Raw genomic sequence first — 25259 nt, forward strand, 5'->3', positions numbered from 1 at the left:
TCATCATAGATGGCGCCGTATTCAATATTTGTAGGCGAGCCGAGCAAACTGTTATTTATTGTCTAAATTTGGAAATTGTGCTGTATGTACCTCAAAATTAGTTATTATTCCGTTTTTTATTATATTGTTCACACTTTAGTAATGTATATTTTATTAATTTAGTTACAAAAATCCACGAACACTTGATATTGTCACTCAAAAACACTTAGTCACTGTCTAAGTTTTATTCACCTTTTTTATTTTATCTACTCATCAGTTTTTATTAATAACACTTGTTGTTGCGAATTGGTCCATTGTTGTCATTTTGAACACACTTTGAAGTTAAAAACACATGTAAAACTATTTTTTGTTATTTTAAGTTAAACACGACACAAAGAGCACTGCTGGTCGTAGTAGCGCCATCTTTCACTGTTCTACTTGCTATTGAAATGGCGATCCGTGGACAGGATTTTAGGGTTATGCAGCTCGATCCTATGGTTTGGTCCTGACTCCAGTAAAAGCTCAGCTTCACGAACTAATACGCGATTAAATCCCTCTTGTATAATTTAATATTCTGAGATTTATTTGGTATATTTTTATGGCCAGAGACAAAACTACCTACGAATAAAATACGTGACCATGATAGGACTCCACAAACTCCAGACCAGAAACATATGTTTTCCAGTGTCTATTGCTAATATTCGTCACGTTCTTCATAAAGTTTTTTTTTAAAGAAATTCCAAGATTCTGCCTAATTCAATTAAGAACACTGTCGTTCCACATTTGGAGTTCCTGGGTTGGAACAACATAACCTAAAGTAAAGTGTTGCGTCAGAACGTTGCGTCGCAATTGGCAGTGACGACCATCAACCAGTTTATATTTTTTTATTAAGTAGTTTCCTCGCAGTGTGGTAGTTAGTTAGTTAGTGCTTCTGGGCATTTTTCCGCAAATCGACAACCATTGTGCCTATTTTGCGTGAAACGAGGTAGCGCTACTCTAACCACCCCAGCTCCTCCACGAAGCCTAGCAAAGTTTTCAGGTTGCTAATTGCCTCTCCTAGTGTGCACGGAGTCCCTAGGTATTTGTTCCTGTATACTTCTACCTGTTTGCAGTCTAGGAGAATATGTTTTGTTGTTTCTTCTTCTTCCATGCACGCTCTGCACATGGGGCTGTCTGTTTTACCCCTATTGTGTAGGTGTTTGTTAAGTCGCAGTGTGGTAAATAAACATTTTGTTCGCAGGTACGACGTGGGCAACGAAACGAGGATAACCCACGGCTCGCGCTGGGCGGAGAACGTCACACATTTAATATGGATGAATGAGACTGAAAGTAAGTCACTCTACAACCATTTACATCTCTCAAGTCCTACGTGGTCAGCATTGGTCGACTGTTAGACTCGAGGTACTTGCGTAACTATAGATTTATTATTTATTTATTTCCTAAATAGTTGTACAGCATAACAGTATGTATATATTAGGTACCTACAGAGTACAGAACAAACGACATATAGTATACTTAGGCTTAGATAAGATGAGGAGAATTTATTAGCACAATAAGAACATAAATCATTATACTGGCACCCATTGCCTTTACTCCAAAATCATATATGAAGGTACCTAAGAGATAATAGGTCCCCTCAGGACATGAACTAGGTACACATGCTAGCTGTACAGTAATAAAAAGCGATATGGTTGAACAATTTATGTATTCACGCAAATTTTGTTAAAACTTAGCCTAAGTATACTATATGAAGTTTGTTCTGTACTCTGTAGGTACCTAATATAAGGCACAGAGTATTAATTATAATAATAATTGAGAGCGCACTATTCGCCAACAAACTGTCTTCAGTTTGGCGAAGCTTTTATATGTATATAGTCATGAGTATTTTTTGAAAAAAAAAGATGTAGTAAATTTTTGTGTTTTATTTTGTATATTTTTTTGTGCATTTAAGTGTATTTTGTTTTATCTCACGTTCTATGTTATTTTATTTTTTGTCTTTGGTAGTTGTGGAAATAAACTTTTTTTATCTTTATCTTATACGGTGGAGATTTAAACCTTCACAGTCTTTTGGTAGGTAACTGGTAACGATTATATATTTGAATTGAAAACTATCGCCCTGCTACAGTAATAAATATCTGCAGGCGGGCATTTCGATGGTGGCAACCATTAAGAGTAGTCGATGTTGGTGATATTGCTGATTGATGAAAAAAAAAATAGAATCAGAAATCTAAATCTGCGTTTATTCTCCAATTCTAGGCGACATACGTTTTAAAATACATAAATATATGGTACGCAAGGGTGAGGCCGTTAACACAGTCCTCCATTGCTCATGACCGTTGCCCCCATGTGAAGAAACCACAGCCCTCAGTTGGCATCAAAGATATATATAACTCCGTATAAGATAAATAAAGTCTAAGAAGAAAGAAACTCGAAAAAATCAAGAAAAATGTATGCTCGAATAGATGGCGATATACCTTTGGCCTATACTCGAGGAGATGGCGACACCGTTTGATATTTAACATAAGAGAACATTGATCAAATATATAGCCTCTGTCATTCTTAAAGTTTTTTTTTTTTTAATACTGTCGAAAGATGGCAGTAAATTTAGTTGACTACACGATTTACTTTGACAATACGCCTTTTATACTCAATCTCGTTGGTTGGTATAGTCGTGCCGTGCTTAAACTAACACCAAAATGACAAGAATAAATAGCTTCATTTAAAATGTGCATCGCATTGGTATCATGTAAAGTGTTCGCGTCTCAATGTTAATTACGGTACCATTAGAGCGTTTCACGTTGTCCGATCCGATATCGGCGGTCGGAAGGACGTAAATTGTAAAATATATTTGCTTCTTTGTGTTTATTTATGCATTTACTAAATCATCATTACAAAAACAACGATATATAACGCAAAAAGATGGACTTCATGCCATATGGCACTCTCCCGCAGCTCTTTTTGTCATGAACACCTTCCAACATGCGATATCGCAAGGTGCTTCCGACAGTTTTAGATATGTCGGACGATAATTTTTGTTTGTGTGCGTGCATGTGTAGCAGTATGTTTCTAGTAGTGTGCGTGATCTGAAATGACCGAAAGGGATAGACTTATGTATCTTTTAGTATTGTTTGTCCTTGTCTATTGTAGAATCCTACATCCGATATCGGATCGGAAAATGTGAAAACGCTCTTAGGGTTCAAACTGGAGCGCGTTGGAACGTGCAAATCTGCTCACCAGAAATGGATATATGTTGATACATGTGCAAGCTTGTCTTGTTTTATGTTGTGACATGTATGTATTCGTTTCAGTGTTGGTACCCGACTTGGGTAGGCACAAGTGGGTCCGGTACAATGTCGGGGCGCGAGGCCTGTATCGAGTCGCGCCGCAGAACCCATCCGCTGGAGAGGTAACATTACCTATATTTAACACGCATATTTAAGTTGATAAAATTGTCAATGCTCATTGTTTACTTGTGAAAGTAAAAGGGGCAGCAGTGCAAATGTCAAGTTTAAGTTTTCTTATTTAGTCAGTAGATTGCGGATTGCGATGACTGACGAAATATGCTCCTGGCCCGCGCTCTAATAACAGCACTTTAACTTTAAGCTTTTTAGGGTTCCGTAGCCAAATGGCATAAAACGGAACCCTTATAGTTTCGCCATGTCCGTCTGTCTGTCTGTCTGTCTGTCTGTCTGTCTGTCCGAGGCTTTGCTCCGTGGTCGTTAGTGCTAGAAAGCTGAAATTTGGCATGGATATATAAATCGATAAAACCGACAAAGTCGTACAATAAAATCTAAAAATTTAATTTTTTTTAGGGTACCTCCCCTACACGTAAAGTGGGGGTGAATTTTTTTTTCGCTTCAACCCTAGAGTGTGGGGTATCGTTGGAAAGGTCTTTCAAAACTAATAGGGGTTTTCAAGAAATATTTTTTGATAAAGTGAATATATTCGGAGATAATCGCTCCAAAAGAAAAAAAAAAATGTGTCCCCCCCACCTCTAACTTTTGAACCATAGGTCCAAAAAATATGAAAAAAATTGTGGAAGTAGAGCTTAAGAAAGACATTAAATGAAAACTATAGCGGACATGATCAGTTAAGCTGTTTTTGAGTTATCGCAAAAAGTTTTCCCTTCATAGTAAAAAGACTTACTTTACTTAGGTACTGATTATGCAAATTTGTCTATTTGTTTAACTCGGGTGAAAGGTACCGTTTCATCCCTTGGTTAACAATTTACTATACTTTAAGCTCCAGTTTAGCTTATTGTGACGGAAGAGTAACTACGGAACCCTACACTGAGCGTGGCCCGACATGCTCTTGGCCGGTTTATTGATATGTTTTTAATATCGAGTTCATCGTTGCAGACGGCAGAGGCGGCAGCCGCGCGTGCGTCCGCGCTGTACCTGGGCGGGGCGCCGGCGGAGCGCGCGCTGCTGCTGGACGACGCCTTCGTGCTGAGCCGCGCGCGCCGCCTGCCCGCCTCGCGCGCCGTCGCGGCTGCAGGTACGGCGTGCCAGCTTCCCGGAGACCTTTATAAAGGACTCATCTATTTTATACAGGACATATAACGATCGGTAGCGAAGAGCTGGCCCACACCAGCCACACACACCGTCCCCCAAATGACTGCCAATTGACCTCTCCACCGGTCGGTGGGGAGCGACCCGCGACAGCCGCCGCAGCCGGAAGGCGGAAGCGGTCCCTCATACCCCCCTGACGGGTGGTATCGAACGACATCCAGTCAGTCATACAGGAAATAGTTACAAATTCATAAATAAAAGTTTTCTTGGATCCAGAAGGATGTTGCAGGCAGCAGAAGTAACTAGCCTACAATAACCTTAGACCATACACGGTGACCAATCAAGTATCCTACGGTCCAATGTCAACCTTGGTTGGGGTGCAATACAATTTGGTGCCAAACCACGTATACGATTGGATACTAGGACAGATTGGTCGGATGCCTCTTTCTGACCGTGAGATAGGTACTTGCAGGACTATGACTGCGAACCTTTTATTAGGCATTATCAGGTCGCGTCACTATGTTGTACAAAAGTAGTAGTAGTGGATCCACTGTATGTCACTTTATTATACATAATCAATTGTCATATATATTTATGTGTTATATTTGTTGAAACAAAATTGGTACACTTTTTTCTGAAACTGAACTTACTATAAGTAGGAACGTGGGCCTTATAAGGATAGGGTTATCTATCCGATAAAATATTTCAGTCCTGATATATGAGTATTAATCGTATTTGGCCCTCTACTATTTAATCTGTTAAAGCTAATTTTTGCAGTGAAAAATTCTTTAGCGGCGTTGTGCACTTTTTGTGATGAAAAAATGTTAAATTCGCGTCAGGTGTCACGTGACCGACAGATTGAAAATTCGTAAGACCGACACGTGACAAATGTGACGTGCAAATTGAATGTTATCGAAGCCTGGTTACTTGTGAAAAATCGTATCTCATTCAAGTGTGACATTGCATTTTCCTCATAATCAGAGTGCTGTGATAACGGTTGAAGAGGTTTAATCTTTGTTAATTGTGTTGTATTGTATCTTTGTGTTGTTGGGCGTCCATGATTGTGGGATACTCAATTTTTTCCTTACCAAAAAGTTAAATAACAGAAAAGAAGCGTGATTGTTTTACTTATTATGATGGTGAACGATTCATTAACAGTTACTGATTGTGTAGGCTGTAGTCCTGCTTACGTCTCATGAATTACTCTGTCTAGTGTCTATGTTATATATTAACACTAAAATTAGCATTTCAAAATATCTTCCACACTCAAATTTATTTACGTAGGTATAATAGAGAATTATCTCTTTTTATAAAACTGCCACTCAATTTCTCCAAAATGTCAAAAATGCACAACGTTAATATTAAGTTTTCACTTCTGCCAGCACTCCCGGAGTGCAACCCGTTGTTTTTTAACATCCGATATTAAGTGCTCATATTGTTTTCCATGTCTTCGGAAAGGTGTTACAGGTAAAAAGGCACTTCACATCACTTTGTGTTCAGGAATGTGTCTTGTGCCGCAAGCAATAAGCACTAAATTTGCTCACTTGTGGCTTTCTCACTGTAACCTTATTCGCACATTTAGGCACTTTATTGTAATAAATATTTAATAAAATAATAATTGTAAAACATACGAAGATTACGATGGCAAAGGCAACCTTCAGCAAAACTAATTAGCTACTCTAAATATGCAAAATGTATCGACTCACAGGCAGATCATCGAATTTAAACTGTTGTGAGACATACTAACATTAAACTAATTCTACGGATTCAACTCACGTGTTTTTTAGTCACTCGCGCGACATGTTTCGGAGAGCCTAGGTCTCCTTTCTCAAGCACTAACAGTGCTAGAAGCGTTCACAACGGCCGCGCTTCGCGTACTGCTCCGCGCCGCGTCGCACGCTGATGCGCGCGCGCTGAGAGTAGATAGATAGATAATCCGTTTATTTGTTTGCCACAATACACACAGGAAATACAATTAATAAAATGACAAAAAAACTGATAATACAAAATTATACGAGAGAAATACACATTTATACAAAATATGCCTGCCTACTACGACAGCGCAACATCTCCCCCAACCGGTTCTCTCAGCGACGCGGCGCGGCGCGGAGCAGTACGCGAATCGCAGCCGTTGTGGACGCTGCTTGTACTATTAGTGCTTAAGAAAGATGACCTAGGCTCTCCGAAACATGTCGCACGACTGATTAACCTTTTGAACGCCACGCCTATCGTACGCGGCGCGTAATCGTGAACCTTGTCGGTACGCATGAAGGTTGATATTGGGCTGTAGCCGCGCGCGTCATTTAACGTCTTTGGCGGTCAAAAGGTTAAAAAACACGTGAGTGGAATCCGTATAATTAGTTTAAGGCACGTCATCATCGGTTTACTTTTATTTCTTAATAGGGAATATTATGTAAAACTCTGCGTAGGGGGCGCCACTAGCACATACGAAAATCGAAGTTTCGTTATCTGACTCTCTATTATTCTTGCACATTTGAGCGATAAAGATGCAGATGATAAAAATTTCGATTTTCGCGTTTTCCAGCCCTCTGTAAACCGCCTTGATGCATCAAATTCATAGTGAAAACTTGTCAAAAAATTGTTTAACCTTTTGAACGCCACGCCTATTGCACGCGGCGCGTAATCGTGAACCTTGTTGGTACGCATGAAGGTTGATATTGGCCTGTAGCCGCGCGCGTATATGACGTCTTTGGCGGTCAAAAGGTTAAGGCATAGGCAAGTTCATCTATGGTAAACAATATTAAGCTAGGGGTCTCTATTGTTTCCCATAAAGTTTTAAGTCATAATGTATTGTTTGTCCGCAGTTTCGTTAGCCATAATTTGGTTTTTCTCAGAAACGCGTAACTTTTCAGGATTGGCATAAAACAAACCTAACCTATCTATAGGATAACCTAAGGAAATTCCTGAAAAGTTAACGGTTTCAGAGTTATGACTAATGATAATATGACTCTCATTACATTATGACTTTCAATAATTATGCCAAACAAAGGGATCCGTATAAGCTAGTGCTGCACTCTGGTGGTAGGACATTGCAGTAATACCCCCTTTTGTTTTGATCCAGTTCGAGTTGTATAAAAAAACTTCTTTAATTTATTTCCGTATTTCCCGCAGCCCGCCTGAATAAGGAGACGCACTGGGCACCCTGGCGCGTGGTTCTCAACCACTTCTCGTGGTGGAAAGAGCTACTTCGTCTGACTTCGTCAGGCCCGCCTCTAGCCAAAATGTTGGTCACTCTACACCCTGATACTGTGACCATATACACCAGTCAAGAAATGGAGACGCTGAATGAGGATCAGTTGTAAGTGTTAGTCAATGAGTTATTACTCCTTCTTCTTTTTCTTCTTAGCCCATTTCTATTTTTGAGATGTAGGCCTCTTTCAATTTTTAACCGACTTCAAAAAAGGAGGAGGAGGAGGTTACTGGAGGAACGGGTATAACCCTTAGATGGTCCCGTTGGCACCAAGTCGGGGTCTGATGATGGGATCTTGGAGAAATCGAGGAAACTCTTCAAATGTTATAGGTACATGTATGGCGCTTTTGGTAATATTTGAAGTCGGTTTTATTTTTTGTTAAAAAGTTTTTGCCATTCTGCTCTGGTTTGCGCTCTATGTACCCATTTCGATCCAGCTGTTCTCTTGTTATCGTCATACCAACGCATTTTTGGCTTCCCTGCTGGGCGCGACTCTCCTCCTAATAAGTAATACACTAACCTCATAAACGAAGACATTTTAAAGGTCAGTTTACTCCCATTTTTATATTAGGTCGGTCGCAAACAAGCATACGGCCCGCCTGATGGTAAGCAGTAGCCGTAGCCTATGTACGCTTGTTAATCCAGAGGAGTTACATGCGCGTCGCCGACCCTAACAATCCGCACCCTCGTTCAGCTCTGGCAACCTTACTCACCGGCAGGAACACAACTGAGTAGGGTCTAGTGTTATTTGGCTGCGGTTTTCTGTAAGGTGGAGGTACTTCCCCAGTTGGGCTCTGCTCTAGATCTGGAATGACATCCGCTGTGCTGTGACCTACCACACGAAGCGATATGTTCACAGTGCCAATACCTCTCTTTTGGACGTAGTTTAAGGACGTACCCGGGTCCAAAGTGTAAGATTGTACCTGCCATAACATATTTGTTTCTGTGAGCCACGTCAAATTTTGATAAAGTAGACCTAGACCTTATATTAAAAATCTCTTTCTGACAGATGGCTAAGCGGCGCGCTGCTTACAGCCGGTGTGGAGTGGGAAAACGAGAAGGTCACAAAACAGGCGGTACGTCTGTTTGATTCCTGGCGCAACACCAACAAGACCATACCGGAGATATATCAGGAGGTGAGCACAAATGTATCTACCTTTGATGGACTAAGTCAAACACATAAGCACATTGACGCATCTTTCCTTTTACAAAAAAAAAAAAAAAAACCCAATGCAATGAAATGGATGAACCGATTTTAATAAAACACGTTTAAGAACCAGCGCTAGAAAACCTGCTTCCAAATAAATAAAATCGCATCCAAACAGGTGTACCCTTTTAAGAGCCACAGATAGACACACACATAGGGGTGAAATTAACTTATAAGTGTTATAACACCCCTCTTTTGTACAGAGGGTTAAGTTTTTTTATTGAGAAACAAACAGTCTTAAAATAAACATATGAGCAACTTAGCTAATAGCTAAGATTTCGTTATAGACCTATAGTTTCCTAATTTTAAATTTTGATGTATGTAGACTTTGGCGTCAATTGCTTTTTGGATTTTGAATGTAGGATGCTTGATTAATGACTGGATGATTGAATAACGTATGCAGATTGATACTTTTGAATGATTTTAATACAAATTTCTTCATTACATTCAGTTTTTACTATATAGGCTTATTAACTACACCATTTTGACACTGATTTTGAGTTTAAAAAAAAAGGGAAGTATGTGTGCGCTCGTCAACAGCGAACGGCGAAGAGTGATATGCAAATTATGCGGCTGCCTCCCCCGCGCGGTGCATTCCCCTCAGATCTCCGTGAGTTAGGGTTCCTTAACAATGTACAATTGAAAAAAAAAAAGTGTAAACTTATAGTGTACATAACAAAATCCTAAATATATAATATATATATAGTTACAGCAACCTGATAGTAGGATCTATATATATATATATATATAGAACTGAGAAAATACTTAAATAACAGGTACCTACTATCAGGTTGCTGTAACTTTTAACCATTATATTAGAAAAGAATAGACGGTTCTACGTAAGCAACAACACAAATAACCATATCTTTTATTCATAATGAAATACAAAGTGAATCGACCACATGCTTCGTCAAAATAATAATGTAATCGGCACAAGCATTGTCACAAACTTATTCTACATTAATACAAAAAAATAATAATTAATTAAACATTGAACAGAGTCGCGGGCACAGCTACCAATTAACAAATGTCATTTACAGGCGGCCTTCACAGCGGGCGTGCGAACTTATGGTCTCATGGGCTGGCAGACCTGCTGGAAGGCATTAACGGCATCTTACGCGGCCCCGCGTCCTCTGTATAGCCACCGAGCGCTGCTGGCGGCGTTGGCGTCGCCCAAGGACGACTGGCTGTTCTACAGGTAGAACTCACGGCTTGGTAGGAAAGCAGACCTGTTGAAAGGCATTAGCAGTGTCCTGTGTGGCCCCGTGGCCTTTGTATAGCCACCGAGCGCTGTTAGCGGCGTTGGCATCGCCGAAGGACGACTGGCTGTTCTACAGGTAGAACTCACGGCTTGGTAGGAAAGCAGACCTGTTGGAAGGCATTAGCAGTGTCCTGTGTGGCCCCGTGGCCTTTGTATAGCCACCGAGCGCTGTTAGCGGCGTTGGCATCGCCGAAGGACGACTGGCTGTTCTACAGGTAGAACTCACGGCTTGGTAGGAAAGCAGACCTGTTGGAAGGCATTAGCAGTGTCCTGTGTGGCCCCGTGGCCTTTGTATAGCCACCGAGCGCTGTTAGCGGCGTTGGCATCGCCGAAGGACGACTGGCTGTTCTACAGGTAGAACTCACGGCTTGGTAGGAAAGCAGACCTGTTGGAAGGCATTAGCAGTGTCCTGTGTGGCCCCGTGGCCTTTGTATAGCCACCGAGCGCTGTTAGCGGCGTTGGCATCGCCGAAGGACGACTGGCTGTTCTACAGGTAGAACTCACGGCTTGGTAGGAAAGCAGACCTGTTGGAAGGCATTAGCAGTGTCCTGTGTGGCCCCGTGGCCTTTGTATAGCCACCGAGCGCTGTTAGCGGCGTTGGCATCGCCGAAGGACGACTGGCTGTTTTACAGGTAGAACTCACGGCTTGGTAGGAAAGCAGACCTGTTGGAAGGCATTAGCAGTGTCCTGTGTGGCCCCGTGGCCTTTGTATAGCCACCGAGCGCTGTTAGCGGCGTTGGCATCGCCGAAGGACGACTGGCTGTTCTACAGGTAGAACTCACGGCTTGGTAGGAAAGCAGACCTGTTGGAAGGCATTAGCAGTGTCCTGTGTGGCCCCGTGGCCTTTGTATAGCCACCGAGCGCTGTTAGCGGCGTTGGCATCGCCGAAGGACGACTGGCTGTTCTACAGGTAGAACTCACGGCTTGGTAGGAAAGCAGACCTGTTGGAAGGCATTAGCAGTGTCCTGTGTGGCCCCGTGGCCTTTGTATAGCCACCGAGCGCTGTTAGCGGCGTTGGCATCGCCGAAGGACGACTGGCTGTTCTACAGGTAGAACTCACGGCTTGGTAGGAAAGCAGACCTGTTGGAAGGCATTAGCAGTGTCCTGTGTGGCCCCGTGGCCTTTGTATAGCCACCGAGCGCTGTTAGCGGCGTTGGCATCGCCGAAGGACGACTGGCTGTTCTACAGGTAGAACTCACGGCTTGGTAGGAAAGCAGACCTGTTGAAAGGCATTAGCAGTGTCCTGTGTGGCCCCGTGGCCTTTGTATAGCCACCGAGCGCTGTTAGCGGCGTTGGCATCGCCGAAGGACGACTGGCTGTTCTACAGGTAGAACTCACGGCTTGGTAGGAAAGCAGACCTGTTGGAAGGCATTAGCAGTGTCCTGTGTGGCCCCGTGGCCTTTGTATAGCCACCGAGCGCTGTTAGCGGCGTTGGCATCGCCGAAGGACGACTGGCTGTTCTACAGGTAGAACTCACGGCTTGGTAGGAAAGCAGACCTGTTGGAAGGCATTAGCAGTGTCCTGTGTGGCCCCGTGGCCTTTGTATAGCCACCGAGCGCTGTTAGCGGCGTTGGCATCGCCGAAGGACGACTGGCTGTTCTACAGGTAGAACTCACGGCTTGGTAGGAAAGCAGACCTGTTGAAAGGCATTAGCAGTGTCCTGTGTGGCCCCGTGGCCTTTGTATAGCCACCGAGCGCTGTTAGCGGCGTTGGCATCGCCGAAGGACGACTGGCTGTTCTACAGGTAGAACTCACGGCTTGGTAGGAAAGCAGACCTGTTGGAAGGCATTAGCAGTGTCCTGTGTGGCCCCGTGGCCTTTGTATAGCCACCGAGCGCTGTTAGCGGCGTTGGCATCGCCGAAGGACGACTGGCTGTTCTACAGGTAGAACTCACGGCTTGGTAGGAAAGCAGACCTGTTGGAAGGCATTAGCAGTGTCCTGTGTGGCCTCGCTTAAACATACAATTCCGCGCGTTTAAAGTAGTTTAAACTCAGTTGTAAAATACTAAGGAATACCTTGATGAGACCAAGATAATGGATAGTAGGAGTGTCCTGTGTGGCCCCGTGGCCTTTGTATAGCCACCGAGCGCTGTTAGCGGCGTTGGCATCGCCGAAGGACGACTGGCTGTTCTACAGGTAGAACTCACGGCTTGGTAGGAAAGCAGACCTGTTGGAAGGCATTAGCAGTGTCCTGTGTGGCCCCGTGGCCTTTGTATAGCCACCGAGCGCTGTTAGCGGCGTTGGCATCGCCGAAGGACGACTGGCTGTTCTACAGGTAGAACTCACGGCTTGGTAGGAAAGCAGACCTGTTGGAAGGCATTAGCAGTGTCCTGTGTGGCCCCGTGGCCTTTGTATAGCCACCGAGCGCTGTTAGCGGCGTTGGCATCGCCGAAGGACGACTGGCTGTTCTACAGGTAGAACTCACGGCTTGGTAGGAAAGCAGACCTGTTGGAAGGCATTAGCAGTGTCCTGTGTGGCCCCGTGGCCTTTGTATAGCCACCGAGCGCTGTTAGCGGCGTTGGCATCGCCGAAGGACGACTGGCTGTTCTACAGGTAGAACTCACGGCTTGGTAGGAAAGCAGACCTGTTGGAAGGCATTAGCAGTGTCCTGTGTGGCCCCGTGGCCTTTGTATAGCCACCGAGCGCTGTTAGCGGCGTTGGCATCGCCGAAGGACGACTGGCTGTTCTACAGGTAGAACTCACGGCTTGGTAGGAAAGCAGACCTATTGAAAGGCATTAGCAGTGTCCTGTGTGGCCCCGTGGCCTTTGTATAGCCACCGAGCGCTGTTAGCGGCGTTGGCATCGCCGAAGGACGACTGGCTGTTCTACAGGTAGAACTCACGGCTTGGTAGGAAAGCAGACCTGTTGGAAGGCATTAGCAGTGTCCTGTGTGGCCCCGTGGCCTTTGTATAGCCACCGAGCGCTGTTAGCGGCGTTGGCATCGCCGAAGGACGACTGGCTGTTCTACAGGTAGAACTCACGGCTTGGTAGGAAAGCAGACCTGTTGGAAGGCATTAGCAGTGTCCTGTGTGGCCCCGTGGCCTTTGTATAGCCACCGAGCGCTGTTAGCGGCGTTGGCATCGCCGAAGGACGACTGGCTGTTCTACAGGTAGAACTCACGGCTTGGTAGGAAAGCAGACCTGTTGAAAGGCATTAGCAGTGTCCTGTGTGGCCCCGTGGCCTTTGTATAGCCACCGAGCGCTGTTAGCGGCGTTGGCATCGCCGAAGGACGACTGGCTGTTCTACAGGTAGAACTCACGGCTTGGTAGGAAAGCAGACCTGTTGGAAGGCATTAGCAGTGTCCTGTGTGGCCCCGTGGCCTTTGTATAGCCACCGAGCGCTGTTAGCGGCGTTGGCATCGCCGAAGGACGACTGGCTGTTCTACAGGTAGAACTCACGGCTTGGTAGGAAAGCAGACCTGTTGAAAGGCATTAGCAGTGTCCTGTGTGGCCCCGTGGCCTTTGTATAGCCACCGAGCGCTGTTAGCGGCGTTGGCATCGCCGAAGGACGACTGGCTGTTCTACAGGTAGAACTCACGGCTTGGTAGGAAAGCAGACCTGTTGGAAGGCATTAGCAGTGTCCTGTGTGGCCCCGTGGCCTTTGTATAGCCACCGAGCGCTGTTAGCGGCGTTGGCATCGCCGAAGGACGACTGGCTGTTCTACAGGTAGAACTCACGGCTTGGTAGGAAAGCAGACCTGTTGGAAGGCATTAGCAGTGTCCTGTGTGGCCCCGTGGCCTTTGTATAGCCACCGAGCGCTGTTAGCGGCGTTGGCATCGCCGAAGGACGACTGGCTGTTCTACAGGTAGAACTCACGGCTTGGTAGGAAAGCAGACCTGTTGAAAGGCATTAGCAGTGTCCTGTGTGGCCCCGTGGCCTTTGTATAGCCACCGAGCGCTGTTAGCGGCGTTGGCATCGCCGAAGGACGACTGGCTGTTCTACAGGTAGAACTCACGGCTTGGTAGGAAAGCAGACCTGTTGGAAGGCATTAGCAGTGTCCTGTGTGGCCCCGTGGCCTTTGTATAGCCACCGAGCGCTGTTAGCGGCGTTGGCATCGCCGAAGGACGACTGGCTGTTCTACAGGTAGAACTCACGGCTTGGTAGGAAAGCAGACCTGTTGGAAGGCATTAGCAGTGTCCTGTGTGGCCTCGCTTAAACATACAATTCCGCGCGTTTAAAGTAGTTTAAACTCAGTTGTAAAATACTAAGGAATACCTTGATGAGACCAAGATAATGGTAAAGAGTGTTAGGGTCAGTTATTGCATCAAATCGTCTGTTGAAACGTTTGCTGTTAAAACTGCAGGGGGCAGCATAGGAGATGTCAGATTTTTGACGCGAGGTGTAGATGTGATGTTTATGCTTCCAACCTACTATGCACAAAAAACGTACGAGAACGGTAAATGGCAGCACTTGCTTTGGCGTGAAGTATCAATGTATATGTTTGTTTCCAATTCAGGCCACAAGATGGCAGACCCTCCAACGCGCACGGTCCCTATCATGTCCATGTTGATCTGGTAATTTTTCCGCGATTTAGAGATAGATGTCGCTAGCTAACTGAACTCTTGTTTGCAGATTCGCATTCACCGCGCTGTCACCAGAGGCGCAGCGGGGCCGCGAGTGGAAGCAATGGGTCACAGCGCTCTGCGCAGCCGCTTGCAGGTAAATCATTTAAAAGCCGCAGGTGTCGCTACTGTCGCCAAACTATTAATAACATGAATCTAGTATTTTAACTGGATTAGACATGAACAGTGGGGGGGAAATGACCGAGCGGGATAGTCTCGTGTATCTTTCAGTAGGAGTAGCTGAGAAGGCGCTATATTGTTTGTCCTTGTCACAGTCTCACTTGTCCTTCGTGCCTACTTCTAAAAAGTCCTAAGTGATGTAGACGTTTTTTGTTGACCACCATTTTTAGGGTTCCGTAGCCAAATGGCAAAAAACGGAACCCTTATAGATTCGTCATGTCCGTCTGTCTGTCCGATTATGTCACAGCCACTTTTTTCCGAAACTATAAGAGCAATTATACTTGTTCTATGAACCGCATTAATATTTTTACACAAAAATAGAAAAAAAAAACAATAAATTTTGGGGGTTCCCCATACTTAGAACTGAAACTCAAAAAATCTTTTTTTATCAAACCCATACGTGTGGGGTATCTATGGATAGGTCTTTAAAAATGATATTGAGGTTTCTAATATCATTTTTTCCTAAACTGAATAGTTTGCGCGAGAGACACTTCCAAAGTGGTAAAATTTGTGAGCCCCCCCCCCCCCCCCCCCCCCCCCCGTAACTTCTAAAATAACAGAATGAAAAATCTAAAAAAAATATATGATATACATTGCCATGCAAACTTTCACCGAAAATTGGTTTAAACGACATCGAGTAAGTAGTTTTTTTTTATACATCATAAAATTTAAAAAAAAATTTTTTTTTCATCAAACCCATACCCATTCGTGTGGGGTATCTATGGATAGGTCTTCAAAAAATTTTTTTTAGGTTCCTATCATTTTTTTTTAAACTGAATAGTTTGCGCGAGAGACACTTCCAAAGTGAAAAAATGTTTCCCCCCCCCCCCCCCTGTAACTTCTAAAATAACAGAATGAAAAATCAAAAAAATATATATGATATACATTACCATGCAAGCTTCCACCGAAAATTGGTTTGAACGAGATCTAGTAAGTAGTTTTTTTAATGCGTCATAAATGGTACGGAACCCTTCATGGGCGAGTTCGACTTGCACTTGGCCGTTTTTTTTATGGTGGGCAACAAATAACCCGACCAAATTACGTAGGTTGTTTTTGGTATGTAGTCAGGAATGTTAAAACGTATTTTTAATTTTGCCGCATTGTGTATGTTCCGTCCCTCGCGGGCGCACGCCTATAGCACATCTATACGATCCTACCATCTATGATTAATAATAAATAAACGTCTAAAAAATAAAATCCAATAAAAGAAAAGCGTCCTATTTCAAACTTTGCAGGTCTTTTTACACTAATAATTATGTTATTAACATTTTTTTTCTACTCGTCGACTGTAATGGTTGAATTAAGATTTAGTATAACCAATATTTATAATTGCGAACTTGTCATGAATAATCTCCCAACTCAATTATAATATTGATTTCGATACGCTGGAGTCAACAATAATTTTTTTTACCAATGAACGTGCGATGCGCACCAATAAAAAATACTAAACGGGTGCGGGGTGGGACTAAATATTATGTATTTCTTACTACATTTTTGGCTACTGAGATACTTACCAATTTTCATTAATAATTTAGGTTTTATAGCAAAAAAAAATATATTACTTCAGATGACTCATAGAAAAAGTATTGTATATAATAGTAATATAATCAAGTTTTTCAATCTCGTACCTTACTTAGGCAACTCAACATGCTGCGTTGCCTAAACACGGTACTCAGCTGAAAAGCTCTCTCTAATCACGATTGTATAAAATATTAATGCTATAAATAATTCGGTCTCTATATTATATTGTTCTGATGAGAATTACTCGTATAGTTGATTTTCGGTAATGTTTTTGTCACTAGATGGCGCGGCGCAGCAAGCACCTGGCGCGTCCTGCGCGCGGCGCCCGCGCCGCCGCCGCCCGCGCTGCTGGCCGCCGCGCGCTGCCTGCACCAGCCGCACGACTACTACCGGGTGAGTGCCAGCTGTCTGCCACTAGATGGTGCGGCGCGGCGAGCACCTGGCGCGTCCTGCCCGCGCTGCTGGCCGCCGCGCGCTGCCTGCACCAGCCGCACGACTACTACCGGGTGAGTGCCAGCTGTCTGCCACTAGATGGTGCGGCGCGGCGAGCACCTGGCGCGTCCTGCCCGCGCTGCTGGCCGCCGCGCGCTGCCTGCACCAGCCGCACGACTACTACCGGGTGAGTGCCAGCTGTCTGCCACTAGATGGTGCGGCGCGGCGAGCACCTGGCGCGTCCTGCCCGCGCTGCTGGCCGCCGCGCGCTGCCTGCACCAGCCGCACGACTACTACCGGGTGAGTGCCAGCTGTCTGCCACTAGATGGCGCGGCGCGGCGAGCACCTGGCGCGTCCTGCCCGCGCTGCTGGCCGCCGCGCGCTGCCTGCACCAGCCGCACGACTACTACCGGGTGAGTGCCAGCTGTCTGCCACTAGATGGCGCGGCGCGGCGAGCACCTGGCGCGTCCTGCCCGCGCTGCTGGCCGCCGCGCGCTGCCTGCACCAGCCGCACGACTACTACCGGGTGAGTGCCAGCTGTCTGCCACTAGATGGTGCGGCGCGGCGAGCACCTGGCGCGTCCTGCCCGCGCTGCTGGCCGCCGCGCGCTGCCTGCACCAGCCGCACGACTACTACCGGGTGAGTGCCAGCTGTCTGCCACTAGATGGTGCGGCGCGGCGAGCACCTGGCGCGTCCTGCCCGCGCTGCTGGCCGCCGCGCGCTGCCTGCACCAGCCGCACGACTACTACCGGGTGAGTGTCAGCTGTCTGCCACTAGATGGTGCGGCGCGGCGAGCACCTGGCGCGTCCTGCCCGCGCTGCTGGCCGCCGCGCGCTGCCTGCACCAGCCGCACGACTACTACCGGGTGAGTGCCAGCTGTCTGCCACTAGATGGTGCGGCGCGGCGAGCACCTGGCGCGTCCTGCCCGCGCTGCTGGCCGCCGCGCGCTGCCTGCACCAGCCGCACGACTACTACCGGGTGAGTGCCAGCTGTCTGCCACTAGATGGTGCGGCGCGGCGAGCACCTGGCGCGTCCTGCCCGCGCTGCTGGCCGCCGCGCGCTGCCTGCACCAGCCGCACGACTACTACCGGGTGAGTGCCAGCTGTCTGCCACTAGATGGTGCGGCGCGGCGAGCACCTGGCGCGTCCTGCCCGCGCTGCTGGCCGCCGCGCGCTGCCTGCACCAGCCGCACGACTACTACCGGGTGAGTGCCAGCTGTCTGCCACTAGATGGTGCGGCGCGGCGAGCACCTGGCGCGTCCTGCCCGCGCTGCTGGCCGCCGCGCGCTGCCTGCACCAGCCGCACGACTACTACCGGGTGAGTGCCAGCTGTCTGCCACTAGATGGTGCGGCGCGGCGAGCACCTGGCGCGTCCTGCCCGCGCTGCTGGCCGCCGCGCGCTGCCTGCACCAGCCGCACGACTACTACCGGGTGAGTGCCAGCTGTCTGCCACTAGATGGTGCGGCGCGGCGAGCACCTGGCGCGTCCTGCCCGCGCTGCTGGCCGCCGCGCGCTGCCTGCACCAGCCGCACGACTACTACCGGGTGAGTGCCAGCTGTCTGCCACTAGATGGCGCGGCGCGGCGAGCACCTGGCGCGTCCTGCCCGCGCTGCTGGCCGCCGCGCGCTGCCTGCACCAGCCGCACGACTACTACCGGGTGAGTGCCAGCTGTCTGCCACTAGATGGCGCGGCGCGGCGAGCACCTGGCGCGTCCTGCCCGCGCTGCTGGCCGCCGCGCGCTGCCTGCACCAGCCGCACGACTACTACCGGGTGAGTGCCAGCTGTCTGCCACTAGATGGCGCGGCGCGGCGAGCACCTGGCGCGTCCTGCCCGCGCTGCTGGCCGCCGCGCGCTGCCTGCACCAGCCGCACGACTACTACCGGGTGAGTGCCAGCTGTCTGCCACTAGATGGCGCGGCGCGGCGAGCACCTGGCGCGTCCTGCCCGCGCTGCTGGCCGCCGCGCGCTGCCTGCACCAGCCACAAAAACATCGTGAGGAAACCTGCATACATCTTCGAAGGAATTGGTAAGGAAGGAAAGGTGTATGTGAAGTCCCGAATCCGCATTGGGCTAGCGTGGGGACTATAACCCGACCCGAGCCCTCTCGCGCATGAGAGAAGGCCTGTGCCCAGCAGTGGGACGTATATAGGCTGAATTATTTATTTACTTATTTTATTTCATTGATTAAGTAAATAATATACCTATAATTCCGATTACAGTTTGGGTCCATATTTTGTTAGTATTAAATTTTTATACTTACAAATTTAAACTTAATAACTATCTTAGAAGTCTTAGAACCTAAACTTAAGTGCAGATGAGACCAGTGCCTTATCAAACCACTCTCCCACCTATCAGCTACGACGGCCAGGAGACTGTGGCAGCTGTCGCTCACCCTGCGGAGCGTAATATATGAAAAGTAATTGTAAAAAATTTAGTGCACCCATAAAAACATACAAATGTATTTTGTGTTTCAGTTTAAAGAGTTATTCGGCGAGCTGAGGGGAGCCGTGGCCGCATTGGACACCATCGCTTTGAACGCAGCATGGGTAGCGGAGGCCGACTCGGACCTCCAGCGGTACTTCACTGCAGTCAAACCGTAGATACACTCACAGCTCACTTCACTTCGATATTCAGTTTAAAGAACTACTTGGGGAGCTAAGGGGAACTGTGGGCGTGTAAGGTGCGTTGGACATCCTTACTTTGAACAAAATTTGAAATAGAGGTGTATCATCGAAGTAAACTTTGTAGCAACGTAAATTTACTGCCATCTCTTGACACATAATTAAAACTTTTAGAACGCCATTTAACTTTGAACCTTATTACAAACCTCACCGGTAATTGTATGCGATTTGCGTTAAATTGTGGCGTTTTAGGGATAAATTGTAAAAATAGCAACTGTGAGATGTTGTTGTTGATAAACTCACTACAGCTCGCCAATTTCGTAATAAGTCCCCTGTGTCAATTTGTCTATATGTCGCAGGGAAATGATGAAAACAGAGATTTGGCCAAATCTCTGTTTTTATCTGATTAACATTTCACAGCGACATATACATGTCATTTTGTCCGTATTTCCCCTACTATTCTTGAACGCCCCAGAATTCGTTGCTCCTTTAAGCGCCTACTATATTCACCCTTCCCGATTTCGCGCCCGAAATCAGTCACGATTTCGGGCCTGACAATCGTTTTACGTTTCACGCAATATCAGCACATCGTTAACAATATTTGCAGTGTAAAAAATACTTTGTCTCTAATTGCCAAAAATGTTCAATGTTTGATATTTTTGCATATGAACCATTTTTTTACATTTCAAATATTGTAAACGATGTGGATATTTGGTAAAACGGAAAAATATTATTTTTCGGGCCGCAATCGGATCTTATATCAGTAGGGCTATGATGGTCGGCTTTTTATCATTTGTCACCATGCCTGTCACGTTCTAACAAGTTTGCAAGCGTGAAAGTGACGGGCATAGTGACAAGTGATAAAAATGGAACCAAGCTGCCACCGCAGGCCTGATAAAGTGTGGATATAATTGGCACTTTAGCCAGTAACTATCTTATATCGCATACGATTTGTCGGGAGGTCTGTAAAGGCCTGTAGACTACTAAACAAATGATAACCGACTCAACGTATTTAATTCAAATTAAAAAAAGTATCAGAACTCCCTTTATTTAGTCGTAACGCGATAAGCGAGAATAACAAATTTACAATTTCACTAAGTATAAATACCTACCTATATGTCTAATATTTACGTCGAGTATCACATGTGGTTGGTAAAGAAGTTACAGACCAAGCTAAGTTGACAGCGATTTTGATAGCCCACCCTGTGCAAGTGTTAAGTAAACGTAATGATTTCATAGAAGTCTGACATTTTTTTTTTTTTTTTTTATTATTTATTAACACAAAAATTTATACATACATTCTCAAGATAATTCCAGCGAACAAAGCCTCATAGGGCTTAACTGCCGCTGTAATCGCTCTTACACTCTATAATATTATAAGTAGGTTTATTATTTACATTTTAAAACCATAGAGTGTTTCATATTACGAAGTCGGCAATCCTGATTCTTATTCTAAGGTGTTAGGATCTCGGTTCCGCTTATACCCGCCTTCGTGAAATGAGATATTCTTATAAGTGTGACATACATTTAATTATCTTACCTAAGATATGCGGCTTTCAATATTTGTTTACATTTATGTGGGTTGTTACTAATGTTATTATATGTTACTTCGGATAATTCGTTGAGGATATGTGGTAGCAAATATTCCCATCGTCGTTTTCCATATGCATTGGCACACTTTGGTAGGACGAATCGAGGCAAGTAGGTATGTATTTAAAATAACATTTGCACAGTCTGGGCTGTCAAAACCGCTGTCAACTCATCTGAGTCTGATTCTATGCCTTGATTTAATATATAATAGTTAAAGGTAAAAGCTATACTCTGTATCTTTAGGTATTTAAATAAAAGTAAACAAACAATTTGTACATTTTCGGGTAGTTATAACATTTATTGGTTAACCAACCAAATACAAAAATGCCTGGATCTGTCACTGATCACGTAATGTGTTCATCTACCCTCAACTGGCTAGTAAACAAAAGCTAGTAAAGCTACCCTCAAATGGCTCATTACCATTTGAGGGTAGCTTTACTAAGCTTTTGTTTACATTTATTTAAATATCTGAAGATACAGAGTATAAGTTTTGGTACTAAAACTATTACCTAAGATATATTTATTTTAATTTTTATTAATCACCAGTTCGGGGCCGACGATAATAACTTCTTAACAATCGCCCCCAGTTTAACTGTAGGACATATTATTTTTTTGCAATAATTTGTAAGAACAAGTTATCATAGAATGTGGGTAAAGTAAGGACGATAACCACGAAGAATTTCGTTCATTGACCTGCCATTCCCTGTCTCTATCGCACGCGCATAGTTATTGTGCCGTCCTGCTCGCACAGTGGCAGTTACTGCCGGCATCATGGGCCGGACAGCAATATAATGAGTTACCGTTTTTGTGCTCACCAGTTGGCGCCACTGTATACGGTGGTGCACAAAAACAGCTCTCAAAATTCTGCAATACTTATTTAAAGGAAAATAATATGTTCTAATATACGCAAAAGTATTTTAACGTCTAAATTTGCCGTTCTTAACCCTGTTTAATTTTGCATATATTTTAGTTGAGACTTTTTTTAAACCACTAACATTTATTGAACTATATTTAATGTTCACCATGTTGGGTCGACAACGTGCATGTAACTCCTCTGGAGTTGCAGGCGTACATAGGCTACGGATACTGCTTACCATCAGGCGGGCCGTATGCTTGTTTGCCACCGACGTAGTATAAAAAAATAAAAAATAACAAGAAAGATTTACCACAATTATGAATAAGGAGTGAAAATTCGCGATATAAAAGCTTGTAACCCCCAAAAATACTATGCATTTGACATTTTGAAAGACCTGCGTATGGAAGGTAGAGTTAAGGAATAGAATCTCCATATACCAAAAAGTGTCTGACAAAAAACCATAAATAGGTGGCGCTACAATACCTAGAATACTTGAAAAAAAAATCTAATCATAGACAGCGCTTTTCACTCCGTCAATACCGCCTAGGTTCTTAGCTACCCTAGCGCTACTCTGGAGAGATTTGGAACTATTATTTATTGCTGACAGCTGGACACTTTTGCAACAGTTCTGGCTATGGAGATTCTATTCATATAACTGCGTCTACACTAGCGCTCCTAGCGGCGAAATTCAACGCGTTAGCTCTCATTCCGTGCGTGCGGTATATATGTATAGGAAATGGCGGGTCAATATACTAAATTATTTGTGCTTAGCGTACTAACTTTACGCAAAAAAAATCTAATTACTTGTGGTAATATATTCCGCCCTTCATTATATTCCGTTCCATTCATATGATTCCTGCCTATTTTGCTCAGTATTTCAATTATGTTAAAATTATAATAACTTATTTTTTTAGGTATTTATTAGTACCTAATCAAAAATTGTGACCTGTAGTGTAGATAATTATTTTAGTGAAAATTTAATGTTTTTTTTTTGTTTCATTATATAAACAAACCAAGTAAGTACTACAAATAATATATGCGCGTACCCTTTTTCACTCTGCCGGTCGTCACTCGCGATCTGTTAGATCGGGCACTACACTCTATGATGAAGAAGCGTAGCACCGTTGATGTTTTTGATATTTCACCCAATGTTCTCTTTTGGATATGGCCGGTTGTTGGTGACGTACTTGTCGTGCTCATAAACCTTATGTTCGAAACTGGTACATATCCTGCCGTTTTAAAAAATGCCAGGGTATGTCCAGTTTTTAAAGGAAAGGGCGACAGGTGTGACGTCAACAATTATAGGCCTATTACAATAGTGCCAACCATATCCAAAATAGTTGAGTCTATCTTGTCGTCCCACCTAATGAATCACTTGGAATCGAACAAACTGATTACGAGTAACCAACATGCGTACCGACAGAAAATGTCTACAACCACCGCGGCGTACAGGATGTTTGATTCTATAGTGACTGGGTTAGATGACAAAAACAAGATGGCGGGAATATTGTGTGACTTATCGAAGGCATTTGACGTCATCAGTCACGAGTTACTGCTCAAAAAACTAAATTTGTATGGTGTCCAAGACAACGCTCACCAGCTGTTTACGTCTTTTTTATCGGACCGCAAACAAGTCGTAAAACTGCTTGCCGACGGCAAACCACTACAATCCAACGTAGGGTCTGTAAATATCGGTATTCCGCAGGGTTCTGCTCTTGGAAATACGTTATTTCTGCTCTTTATAAACGACCTGCCGTCGAATATTGCAGCTGGTTTGCCCGTATTGTTTGCGGACGACACAACCGTGTTAGTTAGTGCAGAATCTTACGACCAGCTAAGCCTAAAGATAAGTAATGCTTGTGCGCAGTTACAGACCTGGTTTTCAGCAAATGGGCTCATACTAAACTGTTCCAAGTCAAACGTAATGCTATTCTCTGGTCGGAAGATTCCACTGCCACCATGCATGGCCAGCAGTCCGATGCCAGTGTGCAATGAGAGTAGGTTCCTTGGGTTTATAGTTGACTGTAACCTTAACTGGAAGCACCATGTTGACAGTGTCTGTGATAGGTTGGGTAGTGCAGTCTTTGCGTTGCGAAAGATGAAGCCACTTATCTCGAAGGAAGCTCTAAAGCAGGTGTACTTTGCTCACTTCCATTCTATTATGTCGTACGGCACGCTCATTTGGGGTAACTCCACTGATGCCAGAAGAGTCCTCATAGTTCAGAAGAGAGCAAATCGTACACTTGCTGGAGTAAAACACAGACACCCATGCAAAGATCTTTTTATTTCGGAACGCATAATGACTCACTACTCACAACACCTCTTTGAACTAATAATATTTGTCAGAAATAATATTGCTCAATTTTCTCGTGTGGATTGTCCGGGAAAACAACTGCGTAACACAGGTCGTCTCAGAACAGTTCCTCGTCGCTTGGTGCTTTCAAAAAGGAACCCACGAATAATCGGACCTACTTATTTCGAGCACCTACCTGCCGAGATAAGAAACGAGCAATGCGACGAAATATTCAGACGTAAATTGAGAAACCTTTTGTTGGAAAACCCTCTGTACTCAGTAAATGAGTTCATGGAATTGACATTTTGATTCAGAAATTGTTTTTATTCTTATTGTTTTTATTTATTGACATTGTTTTTTTTATCATACAGATGATCCTTATTGGGAGATATTATTTCATTGTTTTTATATTGTTGTGTGTTGACGATTCTTATTGGGAGATATTATTTGTGTTCTTTTATTAATTTATCGTTTTTATTTTTATTGTTCTCGTATTTTCGTAAGTTTTGACATTGTACATTTATATTTTGGATTTTTGTAAGTATTTACCTACTTACTGTTTCTCTTATTTATTCTAATTGTATTGACAATCCTTATTGGAGCTATAATTTTATTTCATTAGTATTGTTATTATTTTCATTTTTATTATTTTATTTTGACGATCATGATAGAAATTCTTATATTTTTGACATCAATGCAAATTTATTATGTAATTGTCTTTCATGAAATAAATCATCTAATCTAATCTAATCTAATCTATGTTGGCATTTTGAACCTTAAGCCATTGAAATAAAGTGCATAATGTCGACATATTTTGGACGAATACTACAAACGTATAGACGCCATCAATTATAGATAGTCAAAACAAGCTAAGTTGGCAGAGATTTTGATAGCCCAGAAGGTGCAAGTGTTATTTTAAACGTCATACCTCTATGGAATTATAACGTTTACTTAACACTTGCACCGTCTCGGCTATCAAAATGGCTGCCAACTTAGTTTGGTCTGACTCTACACAGATATATCAGAGCAGCCAATGTTC

The 25259-nt window shown here is 44.7% G+C and overlaps 1 protein-coding gene across 1 annotated transcript in view; it reads left to right on the forward strand.

The window, feature by feature from the left end:
• The window catches only part of LOC133532374 (uncharacterized), an 80514-nt gene extending 59060 nt beyond the window's left edge, over nt 1-21454 (forward strand). Inside the window, exons 19-27 of the mRNA XM_061870984.1 lie at nt 1220-1308; nt 3288-3385; nt 4338-4476; nt 7623-7809; nt 8711-8837; nt 9949-10106; nt 14740-14826; nt 16712-16823; nt 19335-21454. Of these exons, the coding sequence (XP_061726968.1) occupies nt 1220-1308; nt 3288-3385; nt 4338-4476; nt 7623-7809; nt 8711-8837; nt 9949-10106; nt 14740-14826; nt 16712-16823; nt 19335-19460 (1123 nt within the window). The 3' untranslated portion in view covers nt 19461-21454. The remainder of the gene's footprint in view (nt 1-1219; nt 1309-3287; nt 3386-4337; nt 4477-7622; nt 7810-8710; nt 8838-9948; nt 10107-14739; nt 14827-16711; nt 16824-19334) is intronic.
• The last annotated feature ends 3805 nt before the right edge of the window (nt 21455-25259 follow it).

This window comes from Cydia pomonella, chromosome 27 (assembly GCF_033807575.1).
Source record: "Cydia pomonella isolate Wapato2018A chromosome 27, ilCydPomo1, whole genome shotgun sequence".
In the NCBI taxonomy this organism is placed as follows: domain Eukaryota; kingdom Metazoa; phylum Arthropoda; class Insecta; order Lepidoptera; family Tortricidae; genus Cydia; species Cydia pomonella.